This window comes from Triturus cristatus, chromosome 4_1 (assembly GCF_964204655.1).
Source record: "Triturus cristatus chromosome 4_1, aTriCri1.1, whole genome shotgun sequence".
Classification (NCBI taxonomy): domain Eukaryota; kingdom Metazoa; phylum Chordata; class Amphibia; order Caudata; family Salamandridae; genus Triturus; species Triturus cristatus.
Window position 1 is genome coordinate 859252529 of NC_140585.1, and position 22619 is coordinate 859275147.

Consider the following 22619-nt stretch of genomic DNA (forward strand, 5'->3'; position numbering starts at 1 on the left):
TCGTTTTTCTATCTGGAATCTGAGGAAGGAAGGTTCAGGGGGCCCCTAAATACTAGATTTAGGGGCGTTACAGGTAGGTGAAGGCCAGGGACCAATGGGTCCTTGTCCTGGGGTGGGTACACCCCCTATCCTGCCTCTCTCCTGTGGGAGGGGGGCAGTAGCCTAATCCTGATAGGGTAGGGCCTCCCATCTTCAAGATGGCGAGAGCCCGGAGATGTGCTTCACCTCGCCTCCCCCACCTGAGGGGTGGGGTGGGCAGGCTGGCACATCCCCTGTCCTTGTATGGGGTTTCCGGCCAAGCTTCCCGCCAGAGTGGGGGGTTGCAGTGGCCTGGGGAAACTCCAACTGGCGGCATGCCTTTGAAGCTTCCCTTTGCTCATCCTGGGGGAGGAGATTTCTCACCTCACCCAGGATGTGCATTGTTGCAGGCCCGGGAGAGCAGGGGCTCTCCCACCCAGGGGTCCAGCAACGTGTCTGCTGTGTGGCAGCCTGGGCAGCCTCAGAGCAGACGTGGATTGCAAGTTAGCTGTAAGGGGGCATCTTCTAAGATGCCCTCTGGGGTGCTTAGTACATTAAATCCTACACTGGCATCAGTGTGGGTTCAATGTGCTGAGAAGTTTGATACCAAACTTCCCAGGCTTCAGTGTTGCCAATATGGTGCTGTGGAGCTCGTGTTTGACAAGCTCTCAGCACCATGTATTCTTAAATGACAGCACTGCACTTACAGTGCCCAGGAATGGACCCGGGTACTGTAGGGGCACAGGGCTCCTGCTCCTGTGCCCACACCATAGGCGTAATGCACCCAGCTAGAGGGGTGGCTGACATATGCCTTGGCAGTGTAGGTGATGGGCATGGTACACAGTGATGTGTGCCATGTCGACTCTTTGTTTGGTCCTGCACCCAGACACTCAGCCTGCAAGGGCAGTGTGTGTGTGTAAGGGTACAGGGCCTCTGAGGGTGGCACAATGAGTGCTGCAGCCCTTAGAGGCCTTCCCTGGTCACAAGGCCCTGGGTACCTAGGGTACCATTTACTAGGGGCTGACATGTGGCTAGGGTTTGCCAATTTGGAGTTTGTGTGGTTTAAGGAAGGAACATAGGCCCTGGGCACCTGATTGGCAGGAACCCAGGGTACACTCAATCGAAGTACATTCAGCAATTTAGCAAAAAGTGGGGGCATACCATGCAAGAAAGATGGCACTTTCTCACACAACCCCCCCCCAAACGAAAGGTGATGAGACTAACCTTGTCCTATGGAGTCTTCATTGTCTAAGTGGAAGAACCTGGAAAGTCCATCTGCATTGGCATGGGCAGTCCCTGGTCTGTGTTCCACTTCAAAGTCCATTCCCTGTAGGGAGATGGACCACCTCAGTAGTTTTGGATTTTCCCCTTTCATCTGCATTAGCCATCTGAGAGGTCTGTGGTCAGTTTGAACTAGGAAGTGAGTGCCAAACAAGTATGGCCTCAGCTTCTTCAGGGACCAAACCACAGCAAAGGCCTCCCTCTCAATGGCACTCCAACGCTGCTCTCTAGGGAGTAGTCTTCTGCTTATAAAAGCAACAGGTTGGTCTTGGCCTTCATCATTGGTCTGGGATAGGACCGCTCCTATCCCTAGCTCAGAGGCATCAGTCTGCACTATGAACTGCTTGGCATAATCTGGAGCTTTTAGAATTGGTGCTGAGCACATTGCTTCTTTTAGGGTGTCAAAAGCCTTTTGACAACTAACTGTCCAGTTAACTTTCTTGGGCATTTTCTTGGAGGTGAGTTCTGTGAGGGGGGTCACAATGGACCCATACCCCTTCACAAACCTCCTGTAGTACCCAGTCAAGCCAAGGAATGCCCTGACTTGGGTCTGGGTTGTTGGAGCTATCCAGTCCATGATGGCCTGGATTTTGGGTTGTAAGGGCTGTACCTGGCCTCCACCTACAAGGTGGCCCAAGTACACCACAGTGCCCTGCCCTATCTGGCATTTGGATGCTTTGATAGTGAGACCTGCACTCTGCAGAGCCTCTAAAACCTTCCCAAGGTGGATCAGGTGATCCTGCCAGGTGGAGCTAAAGACAGCAATATCATCAAGATAAGCTGCACTAAAGGACTCCAACCCAGCCAGGACATGGTTCACCAGCCTCTGGAAGGTGGCAGGGGCATTCTTTAACCCAAAGGGCATCACAGTAAACTGATAATGCCCATCAGGGGTGGAGAATGCTGTCTTTTCTTTTGCTCCTGGGGCCATGCCAATCTGCCAGTACCCTGCAGTTAAGTCAAAGGTACTGAGAAATTTGGCAGCCCCCAATTTGTCTATCAGTTCATCTGCTCTTGGGATAGGGTGAGCATCTGTCTTGGTGACAGAGTTGAGCCCTCTATAGTCCACACAGAACCTCATCTCTCTCTTTTCACCCTGTTGATGAGGTTTGGGGACCAGAACTACTGGGCTAGCCCAGGGGCTCTCTGAAGGCTCAATGACCCCTAACTCCAGCATCTTGCTGACCTCAGCTTTGATGCTTTCCTTGACTTGATCTGACTGTCGATAGATTTTGTTCTTGACAGGTGCACTGTCACCAGTGTCCACATCATGGGTACACCAGCTTGTCAGACCAGGGGTCAGGGAAAAGAGGCTAGCATATTGTTGCAAGACTTGCTTGCAGTCAGTCTGTTGTTGGGCAGAGAGGGTGTCTGAGAAAATCACACCATCTACTGACCCATCTTTTGGGCTGTAGGATAGGAGGTCAGGGAGTGGCTCACTCTCTGCTTCCTGTTCTTCATCAGTCACCATCAGCATGGTGATGTCAGCCCTATCATTGTAGAGTTTAAGGCGGTTCACATGGATGACCCTTTTGGGTGTCCTGCTAGTGCCCAGGTCAACTAGATAGGTGACCTCACTCTTTCTCTCTAGGATAGGGTAAGGGCCACTCCATTTGTCTTGGAGAGCCCTTGGTGCCACTGGCTCCAAAACCCACACCTGTTGCCCTGGTTGAAATTCAACCAGTGCAGCTTTTTGGTCATACCAGTGCTTCTGGAGCTCCTGGCTGGCCTCAAGGTTCTTGGATGCTTTTTCCATATACTCAGCCATTCTGGACCTTAGGCCAAGCACATAGTCCACTATGTCCTGTTTGGGTTCTTGAAGAGGCCTCTCCCAGCCCTCCTTTACAAGACACAGTGGTCCCCTTACAGGATGACCAAACAGAAGTTCAAAGGGTGAGAAACCTACTCCCTTCTGTGGCACTTCCCTGTAGGCGAAAAGCAAGCATGGTAATAGGACATCCCACCTCCTTTTGAGTTTCTCAGGGAGTCCCATGATCATACCTTTCAATGTCTTGTTGAACCTCTCAACAAGGCCATTGGTTTGTGGGTGGTAGGGTGTAGTAAACTTGTACTGCACTCCACACTCTTTCCACATGTGTGTTAGGTAAGCAGACATGAAGTTGGAACCTCTGTCTGAAACCACCTCCTTAGGAAAACCCACCCTGGTGAAGACACCCAGGAGGGCCTTGGCTACTGCAGGAGCTGTAGTAGTCCTAAGTGGAATTGCTTCAGGGTACCTAGTAGCATGATCCACTACTACTAGAATGAATTTGTTCCCTGAGGCTGTGGGAGGTTCGAGTGGACCCACAATGTCCACACCTACCCTTTCAAAGGGGACCCCCACCACTGGTAGTGGAATGAGGGGGGCCTTTGGGTGGCCACCTGTCTTGCCACTGGCCTGACAGGTAACACAGGAGCTGACAAACTCCTTCACCTTTTGGTGCATCTGGGGCCAGTAAAAGTGACTCACTAACCTTTCCCAAGTTTTGGATTGCCCCAGATGTCCAGCTAGGGGGATGTCATGAGCCAAAGTTAGGAGGAACTCCCTGTACTTCTGTGGCACTACCACCCTCCTGGTGGCTCCAGGAGTGGGGTCTCTTGCCTCAGCATACAGTAATCCCTCTTCCCAATAAGCTCTATGGGTACCACTGACATCTCCCCTGGCTTCTGAAGCAGCTTGTTGTCTCAGGCTTTCAAGAGTGGGACAGTCTTGCTGACCCTGGCACAGCTCTTCCCTAGAGGGTCCCCCTGGGCCCAAGAGTTCAACCTGGTAAGGGTCAAGCTCCATGGACTCAGTTCCCTCAGAGGTATCTACATCCTCTCCAGGGGGAGAGGGGTTCTGAGTGTTTGGCTGTACAGAAGCTGGTCCCCCAGTCTTCTTGCCCTTCCTCTTGGTTGGTTGGGCCATTATTCCAGGCTCCAAACCTACTTTTTCACCCTTCCTCTTGCTCTGTGCTCTGGTTTGCACACACACCAATTCAGGGATGCCCAGCATGGCTGCATGGGCCTTTAACTCAACCTCAGCCCAGGCTGAGGTTTCCAGATCATTTCCAAGCAGACATGCAGCTGGCAACTTTGGAGAGACCACTACCTGTTTCAGGCCAGTAACCCCCCCCCAGCCTAATGTTACCATGGCCATGGGATGACTAGTGGTGACACTGTCAGCGTTGGTGACTGGGTAAGACTTCCCAATCAAGTATTGCTCAGGGGAAACCAGTGTGTCTTTCACCATAGTGACACTGGCACCTGTATCCCTCAGAGCTTCTACCCTAGTTCCATTCACCCAGGGGTACTGTAAGTATTTCTTCAAGTTGGGGGGCCACACAGCCACAGTGGCAAACTCCACTTCTCCCAAGGAGACTAAACTTGCTTCAGTGTGTTCCCAGATTTGCTCAGGGTACACCTCTGATCCCATTTGTATACTTGCTGTCCCAGGAGTGGCTGTACTGGGTGCCTTAGGGGCTTTGTTTTGGGGGCAAGATACAGTTAGGTGTCCCTGCTTCTTACAGGTATTACAAAAGGCCTTTAAGGGATCAAAGTTCTTCCCCCTATATGGTTGGGGCACATAGGGAGTAGTTTGGGTCCCACCCACCTGAACAGGTTTTTGGGGCCCTTTGGAAGACTCAGACTTTTTATCTTGGGGATTCTCACCACCTTTCCCCTGGGGAGGTTTTGTGACCACCTTCTTTTGGTCACCCCCAGTGGTTGTCTTGGTCACCCTAGTCTTGACCCAGTGGTCCGCCTTCTTTCCCAATTCTTGGGGAGAAATTAGACCTAGGTCTACCAAATGCTGATGCAACTTTTCATTTGTGCAGTTACTCAAAATATGTTCCTTCATGAATAAATTGTACAATCCAGTAAAATCCTGCACACCATGTCCAGCTAACCAACCATCCAGTGTCTTCACTGAGAAATCTACAAAATCAATCCAGGACTGGGTCTGGGTTTTGTGAGCCCCCCTGAATCTAATTCTATACTCCTCAGTGGTGAATCCAAATCCCTCAATCAGAGCTTTCTTCATGAGGTCATAGGATCCTGCTTCTGGCCCAGAGAGAGTCAGAAGCCTGTCCCTGCAGTTACCAGAGAACAGTTCCCACAGGAGTGCCCCCCAGAGAGGTTTCTTTACTTTCCTGATATCACAAGCCCTCTCAAAGGCTGTGAACCATTTGGTGATATCATCACCTTCCTCAAATTTAGGGACAATCCCTTTGGGGATTTTAAGGTCAGAAGTTTCCTCCCTATCCTTGTTTTTATTATTGCTGCCACCATTGATGGGTGCTAAACCCATCTCTCTCCTTTCCTTTTCTAGAGCCAGGAGCCTGGACTCTAGATCTATTCTTTTGGCCAGCCTCACAAGGCTGTCCTCTTCACTGGGGGGTCCCCCAGTGTTGTCTCTGGGACCAGAGCCACCTGTGTGGTCTCTAGGTGCCCAGATGCTATGTCTTGAGTTGGAGGGTATGGGTGCCATCTCCTCCCTAGGGAATAGTATGGGGAGGTTGCTGTCCTCCTCCCCTGTTTCCCTTTCCTCATCTGACTGGCCATCACCATGTTCAGATGGGTGGTCTTTAGCATACTCAGCCAGGAGCTCCTGGAGCCCTTGTTTGGATGGATGCTGACCCATTTGTAAATTTTTGAGTTTACATAAGGACCTCAATTCCTTGAAAGACAAGTGTAAGTAAGGTGTGAGGTCGAGCTCCTCCACCAGGTCCATGTTATTATTATCACTAATAGCTGGGTTTGTTTGAGACATTCTAACCTGACAGTTCTAACCCTCTACCCTGACTATAGTGACTTTTATTTTTCTAAAATTCTAATGGGACTTAAGCAAGGCCCTAGCAAGACTTTTAGTAATTTTGGAAAAACCAATCAGAATTCTAAAGGCAATTTTTAAGAGTTCTGTCGTGTGATCAGATGGTAACCAAGTAGTCCAACAAATGCAAGTTTGTATCCCACCGCTGATCCACCAATGTGAGAAAGTGGCTCTGTATATACTGTTCCCTAATAGGTACAGGGTGTACAGAGTCCACAGTCCCCCAGAGGCTGATAGAGGTCAAAGTTAGGTATGACCTTACTCTCAAAAGTGGTAGCTTGGTCGAGCAGTAAGGCAGTACCAGAGGACAGTGTAAAGCATTTATTGTACACACTCAGTCAGCAAATGGTTTCACACACTCAATAACTGAACTCTAGGCCAATGATTTGTATATATAAAATATATGCTTGTTTTATTTTTAGAACCACAAGGGGGTAAAAATATACTTTCTCAGAATGAGAGGTTGAATATAAATACTTTTGTTTCAAGCAATAAATTTGTGTAAACAGTCACAGTTGGTTGCAATAAACAATCCTATTTCCTAAACATAACAATGCATTGAGCTCAATGGTAAGTTCAGGTTATTTGTAATAAATTACTTTTCAGATTACTTTTGGAATTCCAGGTCTGGATCCTAGAACCAGCCTGGGGTCAGTATTCAGAATCAAGTGAAGAAAGTCGACTTAATAACTGTAATGATTTTTAGATAATATTTAGCTATTTCAAAAGTTAGCACTTAGAAAATATTTCACAGAAAACATTCAATGGATCTCTATGGCAAGAAATTCAAATTGCAGGTAGAGTACTTTATCGTTACTTTAGTAATCCAGGACTGGGTGCCTAGACCCAGGACTGGGGTCCTTATCAAAAGCAGGTAAGTAATTTCGTTTGCAGAAATGGTACGATTTTAAAAGAATATTTCAAATTTGCAAAAGTAGACACTTAGAAGAAATTTCACAGAAAAGCAGGCAATGGTTTCCTATGGGAGAAAAATGAGTTAGAAGTAAGTATAGTTGTGAACACTTTTCAGAGTCAGGGCTGGGCACCAAGATCCAGCACTGGAAGCTCACCTAGGAGCAGGTGAGTAAATTCGTTTTTGTCACTTGGCTGATTTTTGGTGAATTTTTGCAGTTTTGAAAAGTTCACACTTAGAAGATTTTTGAAGAAAAAGCCAGTCAATGTTACCCTATGAGGAAAATGAAGTTAGCGGTTTAAGGGTAAGTGCTCGACTGGTAGTGTTGAAATTCCGGGCATGGACTCAGGGGTCCCCCAGTGTCAGGTAGGTACAGTTGGTTCACCCTCAGCGGTTTCAGGACGGCCGGGTGCAGAGAGAGTTGGGCCCAATGTTATCCTATGAGGGATAGGGGGGCCTTGGTTGGTGGCTGCTGTCTGGCAAGCCACGCGGCTGTGGGAGCTGGGCTCCTGGTCACTTACTCAGGGCAAGTGGGGAAGTAGGTTAGAGTAGAGAGGGCACTGCCAGGGCCACTCGGGCGGCTGGGTGCAGGGTGCTTTTGAGCCTTAGGGCGCTCAATGGAAATCAATGGGAATGTTCCGGTTTGGAAAGAGGCTGCAGGCTCGGGGACGAGGAGGTTTCAGGTGCCACCACCACTTCGAGAGGTAAGTTGGGTAGTTGTAGGTTAGGTGGGTACCCCAGGATTGGGCACAGGGGGTCGCAGGGCGCCGGGTGCAGGGGTGCCTTTTGACGTCGGGAATCTTACCCTCTGGTTGATCGCGGCTGGGGTGGCACTTGGTTCTGAGGCTGCAGGCTTCTTCCGGGATGTCGAGGGGGGGTCCTTGGGTGCCGGACTCTGGGTCACAGTCGCCGTGGGGTCGTCCTCTGGGTCTTTGTCCACTCCGGCACTGGCCAGGCTTGGCTGGTGCAGAGTGTGTTGGGTCCGCGGTCCCGGGCTGGTGCCAGGGATAGCAAGTAGGTTTCTTGAGTAGAGCCTCTACTCGTGGGAGTCCCAGGGGCTTAGAGCTAAAAGGTAGCCAGGTCCTCCGGGGTTGGTGAGGTTGCTGGCCACGTGGGAGGCCGCGCTGGTGCAGGTTCGAGAGTCGACAGGCCGGTAGGGCTGGGGCCAAAGCAGTTGGTGTCTTCTTCTCTTTTTAGCAGCTGCAGGGCAGGTCTTTGTTCTTCTTGCTCTTCTTGTCGTTTTTCTATCTGGAATCTGAGGAAGGAAGGTTCAGGGGGCCCCTAAATACTAGATTTAGGGGCGTTACAGGTAGGTGAAGGCCAGGGACCAATGGGTCCTTGTCCTGGGGTGGGTACACCCCCTATCCTGCCTCTCTCCTGTGGGAGGGGGGCAGTAGCCTAATCCTGATAGGGTAGGGCCTCCCATCTTCAAGATGGCGAGAGCCCGGAGATGTGCTTCACCTCGCCTCCCCCACCTGAGGGGTGGGGTGGGCAGGCTGGCACATCCCCTGTCCTTGTATGGGGTTTCCGGCCAAGCTTCCCGCCAGAGTGGGGGGTTGCAGTGGCCTGGGGAAACTCCAACTGGCGGCATGCCTTTGAAGCTTCCCTTTGCTCATCCTGGGGGAGGAGATTTCTCACCTCACCCAGGATGTGCATTGTTGCAGGCCCGGGAGAGCAGGGGCTCTCCCACCCAGGGGTCCAGCAACGTGTCTGCTGTGTGGCAGCCTGGGCAGCCTCAGAGCAGACGTGGATTGCAAGTTAGCTGTAAGGGGGCATCTTCTAAGATGCCCTCTGGGGTGCTTAGTACATTAAATCCTACACTGGCATCAGTGTGGGTTCAATGTGCTGAGAAGTTTGATACCAAACTTCCCAGGCTTCAGTGTTGCCAATATGGTGCTGTGGAGCTCGTGTTTGACAAGCTCTCAGCACCATGTATTCTTAAATGACAGCACTGCACTTACAGTGCCCAGGAATGGACCCGGGTACTGTAGGGGCACAGGGCTCCTGCTCCTGTGCCCACACCATAGGCGTAATGCACCCAGCTAGAGGGGTGGCTGACATATGCCTTGGCAGTGTAGGTGATGGGCATGGTACACAGTGATGTGTGCCATGTCGACTCTTTGTTTGGTCCTGCACCCAGACACTCAGCCTGCAAGGGCAGTGTGTGTGTGTAAGGGTACAGGGCCTCTGAGGGTGGCACAATGAGTGCTGCAGCCCTTAGAGGCCTTCCCTGGTCACAAGGCCCTGGGTACCTAGGGTACCATTTACTAGGGGCTGACATGTGGCTAGGGTTTGCCAATTTGGAGTTTGTGTGGTTTAAGGAAGGAACATAGGCCCTGGGCACCTGATTGGCAGGAACCCAGGGTACACTCAATCGAAGTACATTCAGCAATTTAGCAAAAAGTGGGGGCATACCATGCAAGAAAGATGGCACTTTCTCACAGACCGCCTTTCGAACCTTTGCATAAATGCGAACTGCAATTCCTCACATGGAAAACAGCTTTCCTTGTAGCCATCACCTCCCTTAGAAGGGTCAGTGAGATACAAGCACTTACTATACAAGAACCTTTTCTCCAAATGCACCCGAACAAGGTTGTCCTCCGTACCAACCCAAAATTCCTACCCAAAGTCATCTCACCCTTTCATCTAAACCAATCGGTAGAATTACGGGTTTTCTTCTCGCAACCTCAAACTGTTGCAGAAAGGGCTCTACACACACTGGATGTTAAAAGGGCCTTGCTTTACTATATCCAGAGAACACAACCTTTCAGAAAGACAAAGCAACTGTTTGTCTCTTTCTCTCCACCTCATAAAGGCAACCCCATCTCTAAATCAGGGATAGCTAGGTGGATTGTAAAATGCATACAGATTTGCTACCACAAAGCAAAACGCACACTATCTGTTCCCCCTAAAGACCACTCTACAAGAAAGATAGGGGGTTCTATGGCTTTTCTAGGAAACCTCCCATTAGATGATATCTGCAAGGCAGCTACATGGTCAACACCGCACACTTTCACTAAACATTACTGTGTAGATGTGCAAACCAAGCAACAAGCTAGTGTGTGCCAGGCTGTATTAAAAACACTATTTCAAACCACTGCAAGAGATACCGGTGGTCGCCGCCAAAGTTGGGAACTGCTATATAGTCTATGCAAAAGTGTGTAATCTGCAGCTCATATGCCTCGAATGGAATATGCTACTTACCAGTATGCATCTGTTCTTGGCATGTAGAGCTGCAGATCTACGCACGCCCACCCGCCTCCCCAGCTACCTGTATCTGTTCCAGTCTATCTTATTTAGATACAACACACATGGGTTTCTTCACTGTTATTACTACGCTCCATCTTTCCCTGTTGGCGAAAAACAATCTGAGGATGGAGCCGAAGCCCATGCGCAATACGAACCAAGGGAGGAGTCACCGACCTCGTGACTTCCAAAGACTTTCCAAGAGGGAAACAAACTGCAAACATCCGGGCCCAACACCAGATGGCGATCTATGCAAAAGTGTGTAGATCTGCAGCTCTACATGCCAAAAACAGATGCATACTGGTAAGTAGCATATTCCTTGTGTTGTGTTATCAAAAATATTAATAGAAATGATTCAGACCAGCCCACCGTATAGACACACACAGTAAAAGAAATCCAAGATGCATTCTGCATGACTATTTCGATGAACGCCCCAATAGCCTGCCTTCAAAAAATGTCGTACACCCAACGCATCTGAGTGAAATCATACCCCAACACTTGCCTGATAAAAGTTTTTCAAGATAAATTCTCCATAAAAAAAAACCAGATGCACAAAACTGCATTAAAAGCTGCGGTTTGATTGTTTTTCATACCTAGCATGTGAGGACATGTCACTTACTCAAAAGGTGATTTACCGCTGGAGTGCGGTACCAAATTTAAAGTCTTTTTCATGTCTATAATTCTTTTGAACCCTTCCCAGTAGTACCTGAAAGGTAAAATTTAACTTTTGAAAATTAGACCATAGATGTCTTCCAGTATAGGACTGTGATAACCCTTGCCTCCAATACAACTTAGAACCGCGCTCCAAAAATTTAAAGTGGCTTTTAAAATAATGTCAGTTTTCTCAGACTCTTCTCCTGAACTCCTTGACTCTATTGCAGGTAATGTGCTGCTCATGAAAATGAATATTTTATATTGGTGTGTATAATGCATCATCACCATTCGCCTTAGTGTATGACTGAGAGTTTCTTCATTCCAGTGTTGTGTAAAATGGAGACAGACTCCATCAAGCCTTCGCACTATTTCTCTTCACCTTACCTTCTTAACTCATAATCTTGATAGATACTAGCACCCCACCTAGAATTTGACTAGACTAGACTAGAAAATGGACAGGATAACGCAGACTAATGCTCATCTGAAGATGGTTCCCAATGTTGTGTATATTAGTTATAATAACATTGTTGATCCTACAGCTTCGCTTCGGAAAGGCAAATTAAGGATCCTCGGCTAATTTTCACTTTTCAAATAGTTTTAAATGGCATTGTCTGTAGATTGATACGAACATTTGGTCTGCGTCTGTGAAAATATGAAGTACGGTTTTACCAATGAGAATTTGCAAACACACAACTTGTAATTGCATGTATATAGCGCTTACTACCCCTGATAAGGCGTCAAAGTGCTTTTTCGGCGAGGCGCATGCTACTCTGGAACCCAAAAAGTATTAGTGGTGAATTATTATAGGGAAATATAAAATTAATTTGAGCGGTGACCATGTTAGCCTGTTATTTGTATTGAAAAGGATAGTGGAGTGATACAAGAGGGAAGGGTTTACATTTATATATGGTTTGCTACCCTTGATGAGGTGTTAAAATGCTTTACTCTGGAACCCAAACTAGATTAGTGGGGAATTAGTATAGGGGAATATGAAATTAATTTGAGTGGTTGACATGTTAAACTGTTATTTGGATTGAAAAGGAATAGTGGAGGGAAGGGTCTAGAAAGTTTTTATTTTTGGGGGGGTGGAGGACATTTGGGATGAGCAAAGAGGATGTGGGGGCAAAGAGTCAGAGGGAAGGTTTTAGCCTTTACATTCATTCTATGATGAAATTAATCAAAGGTTTGCAGGGGAGGTGGTGTGTGTGGATTTTTATGACTATCTTTTATTATGGGTATTTCCTAGTTTTTAAATGTATTTTGAATTTGATTGTTTTAGATATTTATGTCTGCATGATATCGTCTGCACACAACGTGGCAGCACAAGGAAAATACATTGCCATTGTCAGTACTACTGTGGAAACAAGTGAACCTGAAAAGGAAATCAGACCAGCCTTGGAACTTTTGGAGCCAATCGAGCAGAAGTATGCTTTTTTTTCCCTACGTATTTGTGCATGTGTCTTTAGTGTGAAAAGTGAGCACAACCCCAGAATCATGTTGTAGACTGGTTTTGTCATTTATCTGTAGTACCCAACATAGAATGCTATCGTTCATGCATGGCAAGTGGTAAACCATAAAGCATTATTCACTGTTGTTGCCACTGAAAGAAATTGTCAGCCACTGTTTTCTTGGTTACAGACACCAGTTTCTTTTTGCATGTACACAGTGTATTTGTTTTGCTTTTTATGGTGCGTTATAATTCTTTATAGATGTTGAAAAGTGAAAAAATATTTGGAATGTTACTTTCAGGGTGATTGACTGCAGTAGCAATGTTTGCGCAAAAGTACCTTTAAACAGTGCTTTAAGATGTATCTAAGGAAATAAGGATGGCTTAAAATCGAACTGGCCAATTGTAGGAAGCTGGGTTTCGGTTGCAGTAACTTCCCCACTGTTTGCCAGGTTTCTGATGAACTTTGACTTGATATGCCCTGGGTCCCTGCCAATCAGGTTCCAAGGGCCTGTGATCTTTCCCAAAATTATACATTTGTACCCACAATTGACACCACTCTGGCCACATGCAAGTCTTTTGTAAAAGGTACCATGGATACCAAGGGCACTGTGACCAGGGAAGGCCTCAAAGGGCTGCAGCACATATTGTGCCACCCTTCAAGGTCCTGTACTTTATCACATACACACTGCCATTGCAGGCTACGTGTTTTGGTGCAGAGAAAATTGAAGTCGGTACCTGTGTGCCATGCCAGCCACTCACGCCCTATGGTATAGACCCCTCTAGCTGGATGCACTATACTACTGGTGAGGGTACTGTTGCATGAGCACTGTACCCCTACAGTGCCTTAAGTCCATTCTTAGACATTGTAAGTGCAGTAAAGCCACGAAGAGTATATGGTCTGGGAGTTTGTCAATACGAACGCCACAGCACCATAATGGCTTTACCAAATTTTGGGAAGTTTGGTAGCTAACTTCTCAGCATAATAAACCCACTCTGATGCCAGTGTGAGATTTATTATACAATGCACTTAGAGGGCATCTTAGAGATGCACCCTGAAAAACGACCAGCCTCTGGTGGGTTCCATGACTGGTGAACACCAGCCTGTCACCACAAGACACGTTTCTGTACCCCTGAGGTGGAAGCCTTAGCTCCCTGAGCCCAGAAACAAAGCCTTTCCTGGGCAGAGGTGGTCACACCTCCCCATGCCAGGAAGAGCAGTCTGTGACAGGCAATCTTCAAACGCCTTGCTGCCTTTGTAACACAACCCCCAGCCTCTCCTGCTATCAGGAGCAGGCCTCCTTCCTGTCTCACCCTCTTTTCGGCAGGAAGACGGGCAGGAAAAATTAGAGCAGCCAAGAAGTTGTACTCACCTCTGCCAACACCACCCCTCAGGTGGGGGAGGCGAGGTGAAGCCCACTCTTCAGTGCCTGCACTCTACAATCAGGATTAGGGATTGTGGCCACTCCCCCCCCCCCCCCCCACGTGGGGTGAGCACACAAAAGGTGTAATTACCCTAAGGTCAGTATCCCAATGGCTACTGACCTTGAGACCCCAAAAACGCCCCCTTAATACAGTATTTTGGGGGCAGCCCTGAACCAAGAAGGCAGATTTCAGCAAACTTCAAAGAAGGACGACGCCCAGCAGAGGATACTGCAGAGAAGAACTGACTTGGCCCCAGCCCTACCGGACCATCTGCAGTTTCCAGAGATTCTGTGCCAAAAGTCACCTTGTCCTGCAGCCAGCGACCTCCAGAACCCCTGGGAGAACTGACTGCCTTCAACAAAGACCGGATCTCCTGTGAACAGAAGCTCTGTTCAAAAGAATCCCCAAAGAAAGACAGACTTCTGAGGACAAAGAAACCCGACGGCTGAAACCACCACTGCACCACACGCCTACGGCCCGAGTCAAGAGTGGCCTACCGGTCCCAGCGAGGTCCCCCAGCACTCCAAGGTCAGAGTCCACCATGGGTTGACCCCTCCCGGAATCCCCGACGTCGCCTTCAGCCTCTCCATGGACACCCTTTTCCCCCCCACCTTCCCCCCCCCCCCCCCCCCCCCCCCCAACAGCGAGTGACCTGGTAAGACTAAATCTGCCCTCGAAAGGCAGACCTGCATCTGGCCGCCCAGCGCCCTATAGAAGAGGGCCTGAGGTGCACCTACGTCCCCGAGCCCTCCAACTTACCTGCCCAGCTGTTGGTTCCTTCCGGAAGACTTCCTGTACCGAGCCTGCAGCCAAAATCCCAAACCGGCAACTTCCATTGAAAACAACCCGACACCAAAACAGCACCCTGCACCGGGCCACCACTTTGTGTGCTAACTTGAACTCCCCCTCCCCCTTTGGCCTGAGCTTACTCCCAGGAGCTTTGCACCCACAACCTTGTGGCCTACTTTTAAGTAGCCATCAACCGGAGGCCCCCATTGGATAGCATTGCGCCTCAGCACTCTGCACCCAGCTGCCCTAGTGCTGCGGGGGTGCTTTGGGAGTGCATCCTTGACCCTGGGGGAACCCTGGTTCTAACCCCAGAAAACCAACTCCAAAACCGAAGTACTTCCGGTTAACCCGATAACATTGTTTTCTCCCATAGGATTGCATGGACTGCTTTCTTGTGAAAATTGTTCCAAGTGTGGAGTTAGTTTGTATGAAACTGCAACTGATTTACTTACCTTTTCTCTACAAAATGTTCTGGTGTGATATCTAGGCATATCACACTGAGTAGAAAAAGAAACTTACAAAGTAATCCAAAAAGTAACTGAAAAGTAATTCCAATTGTTTTAAGGAGTGGCTTACCTGTGACCAATCCAGTTGCATTCAAACTATATTTAACTGCATTATCCTTGCAAAGTATTATTACACGTACCTGTACAAGGCCTGGCTTGGTTCTAGAAAATAAAATGGAACTAAATATTTTTATACAAATTGGTCTGAGTTCAGTCTTTGTGTGTGTGACCTCATTTCTTTCCTGAGTGTGTACAATAAATGCTTAACACTACCCTCTGATAAAAGCTTACTGCTTGCCCACACTGCCACAAATAGAGAGTAAGGTATTATCTACTGTTACCTCTGCCTACCTTTGGGGTTCCAGTGGAATCTGTGCACACTATACCTTACTTTGGTATAGTATATACAGAGCCAGCTTCCTACACCAATGATGACCTTTCCTTAGAATTCTAGGAAAGTGAATGGTTTACTCACCAGTTTCTTGTGAGAGCACTTCAAATTAACACTAGTGTCCCTTGGGTATAATACCACTGCATTCCATTTGGACAGCCAAGTTACTCCTTCTTTCCTTGTAACTCTGACAGGATAGCGAGGTTGATTAGTCAAGGCCTACTGTAGGAGCTGCATGGTGGGTTAGAGACTCATATTCAGTGTGACACAATGCATGAGTTATCCACTACATCACGAAAGATTAACCATCAATCTCCATTCTCAGAACGTAGCTTCCCCTCATTACTCATTGACAGTATCCTTCACTGTTTGACACTCCGTTGCCTTTTGAGTAGGTTTGTGAGATATCTCTATATAGACGTGTGTGTGTTTGATGGCATGTTAAATTTTTTTTTTTTCCCGCCGTCGGGGTCCTATGTGTTTTTCTCTACTCCATCTTGGTACAGTCACTCCTGCAAGTTAGGCCTTAAATGTCGGTGTTGTTGTTGGTCGCGGTTTCTTAGCCATCTCCATCGGTCGCTCATTGATGCTTACATGTTCCAGCCTTTGCCATTTAAGGCAAAGATTCTTTTTTGACGTTCTGTCCTCTCCATGTTTAGCTGGTCATGTAACTGACGTCATTTTGATTCTGCCCACCCTGCCATTCCAAATTTCCCCACACTGATTAGCATCTGGTGTCTAACTTTTGCCTTTTGCCGGATTATCTCACACTTGTGAGGCGTGCCAGACATTTTGGTCCAAGAAACGTTGTGCGATCGGTGTGCAAGAAGAGCTGGGATTTCTTGATGCACCATCAAGGAGACTACCGAAATATTTGGGACAGAAAAGATTGCCAACAGCAGGCCCAAGTCCACGTGTCGGCAGCAGATATGGGGAGCTTCTCGCACGAAGAACGGAGGCGGCAATACAACAACCATGTCCTCCAAAGCACACTAAAAGAGCTGACATGCCACCAGCCCATCAAGCCCATCACTACCGCCACCTGTAGGTCCACGGGCAGTTTCACCCGCCCCACAGACAAAGAACGACGGAAAATTGATGCCGCGGGAAAAGAGGGTAGCAGCACAATCAACAAATAAATAATTGGCAGCTCTTTTGGTGCTCCTCCCCCACTATGACCGGGCACTTTGGAATGAAATGGAAGGGCTCCTGCAACATTTTCTGGAGCAGTATAAAAAGTGGGCATTTGAGAAAGCCTCAGAAGGCAAACTAATTGCCAACACATCAATTAGATGCGCTCTTGATGCAACTGATACAGCTGCCAGAGGGATTAACCCTAGTGTGCTCATCAGACACCATGCCTGCTTAATGTATCTGAAAGAAACACGTTAGTTAGATTCCTCACCTTAGAATATCCCCAGGCGTCAAGCTGGATCCGGAAAGATTTTTCGTCAGCAATACGCCTTGCGCGTCGCTAGGTGTCGTCTGCGGATCCGCGTTCGGCGTCATGCGCCGGAATGACGCCGTCGGAGTACTTAGACGCCGACCTCGCGCGCTGACGTCAGTTCTTCTTTTTTCCGCGCCAGACCGCGCCGATCCGGGAAGAGCTTACCCCTTAGTCACTTTTTGACTAAACTTTTTTGACACTTTTTGGTCTTCTGTCGACTCGACTCTGGTGCCGGTAGGATACCTGGTTTTAAGGCCTGTGACTCCTGTCATCGACTGATGTCGGTGACGGACCACCATCGCCGGTGCCTTTACTGCCTGGGGCCCGTGCACGATGCGGAGTCATGCCTTGACCTCGAAGGCTAGGTGGGAGCGGCCCGTAAGCTTCAAGCTTCGGCACTCGGCTCCGCGCCGTTCACGGTCCCGGTCCAGGAGGAGGTCCAAGGACCGGTCGCGGAGCCACAGTCACCATCATCGCTCGTCGGGATCGAAGTCTTCGGGTAAGTCGAAGCGCTCGAAGTACAAGAGGCGACACCGCTCTTCGGACTCCCCTCGCCGGTCGCGCGACTCGGTCGAGGGTCGGGGTGGTCCCACCCCGACCCTCGACCGAGTAGCGCGTCGGGGTGGTCCCACCCCGACCCTCGACCGAGTAGCGCGTCGGGGTGGTCCCACCCCGACCCTCGACCGAGTCGCGCGTCGGGGTGGTCCCACCCCGACCCTCGACCGAGTCGCGCGTCGGGGTGGTCCCACCCCGACCGAGTCGCGCGTCGGGGTGGTCCCACCCCGACCGAGTCGCGCGTCGGGGTGGTCCCACCCCGACCCTCGACCGAGTCGCGCGTCGGGGTGGTCCCACCCCGACCGAGTCGCGCGTCGGGGTGGTCCCACCCCGACCGAGTCGCGCGTCGGGGTGGTCCCACCCCGACCGAGTCGCGCGTCGGGGTGGTCCCACCCCGACCGAGTCGCGCGTCGGGGTGGTCCCACCCCGACCGAGTCGCGCGTCGGGGTGGTCCCACCCCGACCGAGTCGCGCGTCGGGGTGGTCCCACCCCGACCGAGTCGCGCGTCGGGGTGGTCCCACCCCGACCGAGTCGCGCGTCGGGGTGGTCCCACCCCGACCGAGTCGCGCGTCGGGGTGGTCCCACCCCGACCGAGTCGCGCGACTCGGTCGGGGTGGTCCCACCCCGACCGAGTCGCGCGACTCGGTCGGGCTCCGGACCACCCCGACCGAGTCGCGCGACTCGGTCGGGCTCCGGACCACCCCGACCGAGTCGCGCGTCGGGGTGGTCCCACCCCGACCGAGTCGCGCGACTCGGTCGGGCTCCGGACCACCCCGACCGAGTCGCGCGTCTCGGTCGGGCTCCGGACCACCCCGACCGAGTCGCGCGTCGGGGTGGGACCACCCCGACCGAGTCGCGCGACTCGGTCGGGGTGGGACCACCCCGACCGAGTCGCGCGACTCGGTCGGGCTCCGGACCACCCCGACCGAGTCGCGCGTCGGGGTGGGACCACCCCGACCGAGTCGCGCGACTCGGTCGGGCTCCGGACCACCCCGACCGAGTCGCGCGTCGGGGTGGGACCACCCCGACCGAGTCGCGCGACTCGGTCGGGCTCCGGACCACCCCGACCGAGTCGCGCGACTCGGTCGGGCTCCGGACCACCCCGACCGAGTCGCGCGTCGGGGTGGGACCACCCCGACCGAGTCGCGCGTCGGGGTGGGACCACCCCGACCGAGTCGCGCGTCGGGGTGGGACCACCCCGACCGAGTCGCGCGTCGGGGTGGGACCACCCCGCCCGAGTCGCGCGTCGGGGTGGGACCACCCCGCGCGAGTCGCGCGTCGGGGTGGGACCACCCCGCGCGAGTCGCGCGTCGGGGTGGGACCACCCCGCGCGAGTCGCGCGTCGGGGTGGGACCACCCCGCGCGAGTCGCGCGTCGGGGTGGGACCACCCCGACCGAGTCGCGCGTCGGGGTGGGACCACCCCGACCGAGTCGCGCGTCGGGGTGGGACCACCCCGACCGAGTCGCGCGTCGGGGTGGGACCACCCCGACCGAGTCGCGCGACTCGGTCGGGCTCCGTCCCACCCCGACCGAGTCGCGCGACTCGGTCGGGCTCCGTCCCACCCCGACCGAGTCGCGCGACTCGGTCGGGCTCCGTCCCACCCCGACCGAGTCGCGCGACTCGGTCGGGCTCCGTCCCACCCCGACCGAGTCGCGCGACTCGGTCGGGCTCCGTCCCACCCCGACCGAGTCGCGCGACTCGGTCGGGCTCCGTCCCACCCCGACCGAGTCGCGCGACTCGGTCGGGCTCCGTCCCACCCCGACCGAGTCGCGCGACTCGGTCGGGCTCCGTCCCACCCCCGTGGCTCCGTCCCAGCCGCAGGAGCCTCGTCTGTCTCCATACCCGCCGGTCCCTGGGACTGACGCGACTCCGGCGGAGATCAGCGCCTTCCTCTCGGCCATGGGGGGCCTGGCTCCGCAGCCGACGCCTTCCGGCATGCCTTAGGGCCCTGTGGGCCCGACTGGGCGACCTCGCGAGCCGGCGGCTCCGGCCCAGTTGACTACTTCGGTCCTGACGCCGCAGGTCCCCGAGGGATTCAGGCCTGGATCTCTGGCGGCGCCGGTCGACCTCACGACGCCTCCTCCGCCGGCGCCGACACCGGTTCCACCCCCGGCACCATCCCCGGACAACGCCGTTACCCGGTTTAGCCGCTCGATGCCACATCTGACGCCGATGCACGAGCATTTCATCTACCGCCCGGCTACGGTTATTCCTCCTGTTTATCAGGAATCGCATGATGGGGGCGACTGGGAGGGGTCTGAGGATCCTATGGCCAGACAGGCCGAACTTTCACAGGACTGGGCAGACGAACTGGGGGATGCCAGTGGTCTGGACACCTCCCAGGATGCTGGTTTCATCTCTCCCCCGACTGTGGCCTCGGAGGAAGGTGCAGCTTTTTCAGTGGTGCTGTGCAAGGCGGCCGATGCCCCTGGGCTGGAGTTGCCTGCTGTGGCCGTGAGGACTAACGTCCTCACAGAAGTGCTTCAACCGTCAGCAAGCTCCACAGAGCCTCTGCTGCAGTTAAATGAGGCACTCATAGACGTTCTGCAGGGCACCTGGTACAAGCCCTCCACAGTACCTCCTGTGGATCGGAACGTGGCCCGGCGCCACCGCCCTGCTCCGGGCGACCCCCAGTTTTCTGTCCCAACCCCCCACTCCCGAGAGTCTGGTTATCCAAGCCTCGACTTCCCAATCCTCCTTCCCGTCCGCTCCTCCGGATCGGGAATCCAAGAGGCTGGAACAGTTCGGAAAGAAGCTGTTCTCTTCCCTGAGTTTGGGTCTGCGGTCCTTGAATACCGCTTGCCTCTTGGACCGTTATTCCCACTCTCTGTGGGATACGGTGGAGGACGTGCTGCCCCTGTGTCCGGAGGAGGCCCGGTCACGGCTCACCCAGGTGCTTGCTGATGGGCGAGTGTGAGAAAGTGGCTCTGTATATACTGTTCCTTAATAGGTACAGGGTGTACAGAGTCCACAGTCCCCCAGGGTTTCAGGAAAAAGCCAGTCAATGTTACCCTATGAGGAAAATAGAGTTAGCGGTTTAAGGGTAAGTACTCGACTGGCAGAGTTGAGGTTCTGGGCATAGACTCAGGGGTCCCCCAGGGTCAGGTAGGTACAGTTGGTTCACCCTCAGCGGCTCTAGGGCGGCCGGGTGCGGTTAGGCCTATGAGGGATAGGGGGGCCTTGGTTTGTGGCTGCCGACTGGCACGCCACGCGTCTGTGGGAGCTGGGCTCCTGGTCACTTACTCAGGGCAAGTGGGGAAGTAGGTAGGTGTAGAGTTTTCACTGCCAGGGCCACTCGGGCGGCTGGGTGCAGAGTGCTTTTGAGCCTTCGGGCGCTCAATTGATTTCAATGGTAAAGCTCCGGTTTAGAAAAAGACTGCAAGCTCGGGGACTAGGACTCTTCGGGTGCCACCACCACTTCAAGAGGCAAGTTGGGTAGTTGAAGGTAGGTACCCCGGGATTGGGCACAGGGGGCCGCGGGGCGCCGCATGCAGGGGTGCCTTTTGGTGTCGGGAAATCTTACCCTCTGTTGATCGCGGTAGGGGGGCACCTTGTTCTGAGGCTGCAGGCTTCTTCAGGAGTGTCGAGGGAGGTCCTTGGGTGCCGGACTCGGGGTCACAGTCGCCGTGGGGTCGTCCTCGGGGTCTTTGTTCACTCCGGCACTGGCCAGGCTTGGCTGGTGCAGAGTGTGCTGGGTTCGCGGTTCCGGGCTGCTGCCAGGGATTAAAGGTAGGTTTTGAGTAGAGCCTCTACTCATGGGAGTCCCAGGGGCTTAGAGCCAAAAGTTAGCCAGGTCCTCCGGGGTTGGTGAGGTTGCTGGCCACAAGAGATGCCGGGTTGGAGCAGGAGCAGGTTCGAGGGTCGACAGGCCGGTAGAGCTGGGGCAAAAGCAGTTGGTGTCTTCCTCTTTTCAGCAGCTGCAGGGCAGGTCTTCTTTCTTCTTGCTCTTTGTAGTTTTGAATCTGGAATCTGGGGAAGGAAGGTTCAGGGTGCCCCTAAATACTAGATTTAGGGGCGTTACAGGTAGGTGAAGGGCAGGGACCAATGGGTACCTTTCCTGGGGTGGGTACACCCCCTATCCTAGGCAGTAGCCTAGTCCTGATAGGGTAGGGCTCCCCGTCTTCAAGATGGCGAGAGCCCGGAGATGTGCTTCACCTCGCCTCCCCCACCTGAGGGGTGGGGTTGGCAGGCTGGCACATCCCCTGTCCTTATTTGGGCTTCCCGCCAGAGTGGGGGGTTGCAGGGGCCTGGGGAAGCTCACAGAGGCGGCATGCCTTTGAAGCTTCCCCCTGCCCATCCTGGGGGAGGAGATTTAGCACCTCGCCCAGGATGTGCATTGTTGCAGGCCCAGGAGAGCAGGGGCTCTCCTGCCCATGGGTCCAGCAACATGTCTGCTGGGTGGCAGCCTAGGCAGCCTCAGAGCAGACGTGGATTGTAGGTTAAGTTTAAGGGGGCACTTCTAAGATGCCCTCTGGGGTGCTGGGTACATTAAATCCAACACTGGCATCAGTGTGGGTTTAATGTGCTGAAGTTTGATACCAAACTTCTCAGTCTTTAGTGTTGCCATTATGGTGCTGTGGAGCTCGTGTTTGACGAGCTCTCAGCACCATGTACTCTTAAATGGCAGCACTGCACTTACAGTGCTCAGGAATGGACCTGGGCACTGTAGGGGCACAGGGCTCCTGCTCCTGTGCCAACACCATTGGCATAAGGCACCCAGCTAGAGGGGTGACTGATGTATGCCATGGCAGTGTAGGTGATGGGCATGGCACACAGGGATGTGTGCCATGTCGACTTTGTTTTTGTCTTGCACCCAAACACTCAGCCTGCAAAGGCTGTGTGTGTGTGTGTGTGTGTGTGTGTGTATGGGTACAGGGCCTCTAAGGGTGGCACAAGGAGTGCTGCAGCCCTTAGAGGCCTTCCCTGGTCACAAGGCCCTGGGTACCTAGGGTACCATTTACCAGGGGCTGAAATGTGGCCAGGGTTTGCCAATTTGGGTTTGGTTTGTTTTAGGGAAGGAACATAGGCCCTGGGCACCTGATTGGCAGGAGTCCAGGGCACACGCAGTCAAAGTACATTCAGCAATTCAGCAAAAAGTGGGGGCATACCATGCAAGAAAGATGGCACTTTCTCACA

The 22619-nt window shown here is 52.4% G+C and overlaps 1 protein-coding gene across 2 annotated transcripts in view; it reads left to right on the forward strand.

Moving 5' to 3' along the window:
* GDI2 (GDP dissociation inhibitor 2) overlaps positions 1-22619 on the forward strand; it is a 312370-nt gene that overhangs the window by 260342 nt on the left and 29409 nt on the right. For both annotated transcript variants that reach the window (XM_085653570.1, XM_085653569.1), the window contains exon 9: positions 12202-12346. In XM_085653570.1, the coding sequence (XP_085509696.1) occupies positions 12202-12346 (145 nt within the window). The remainder of the gene's footprint in view (positions 1-12201; positions 12347-22619) is intronic.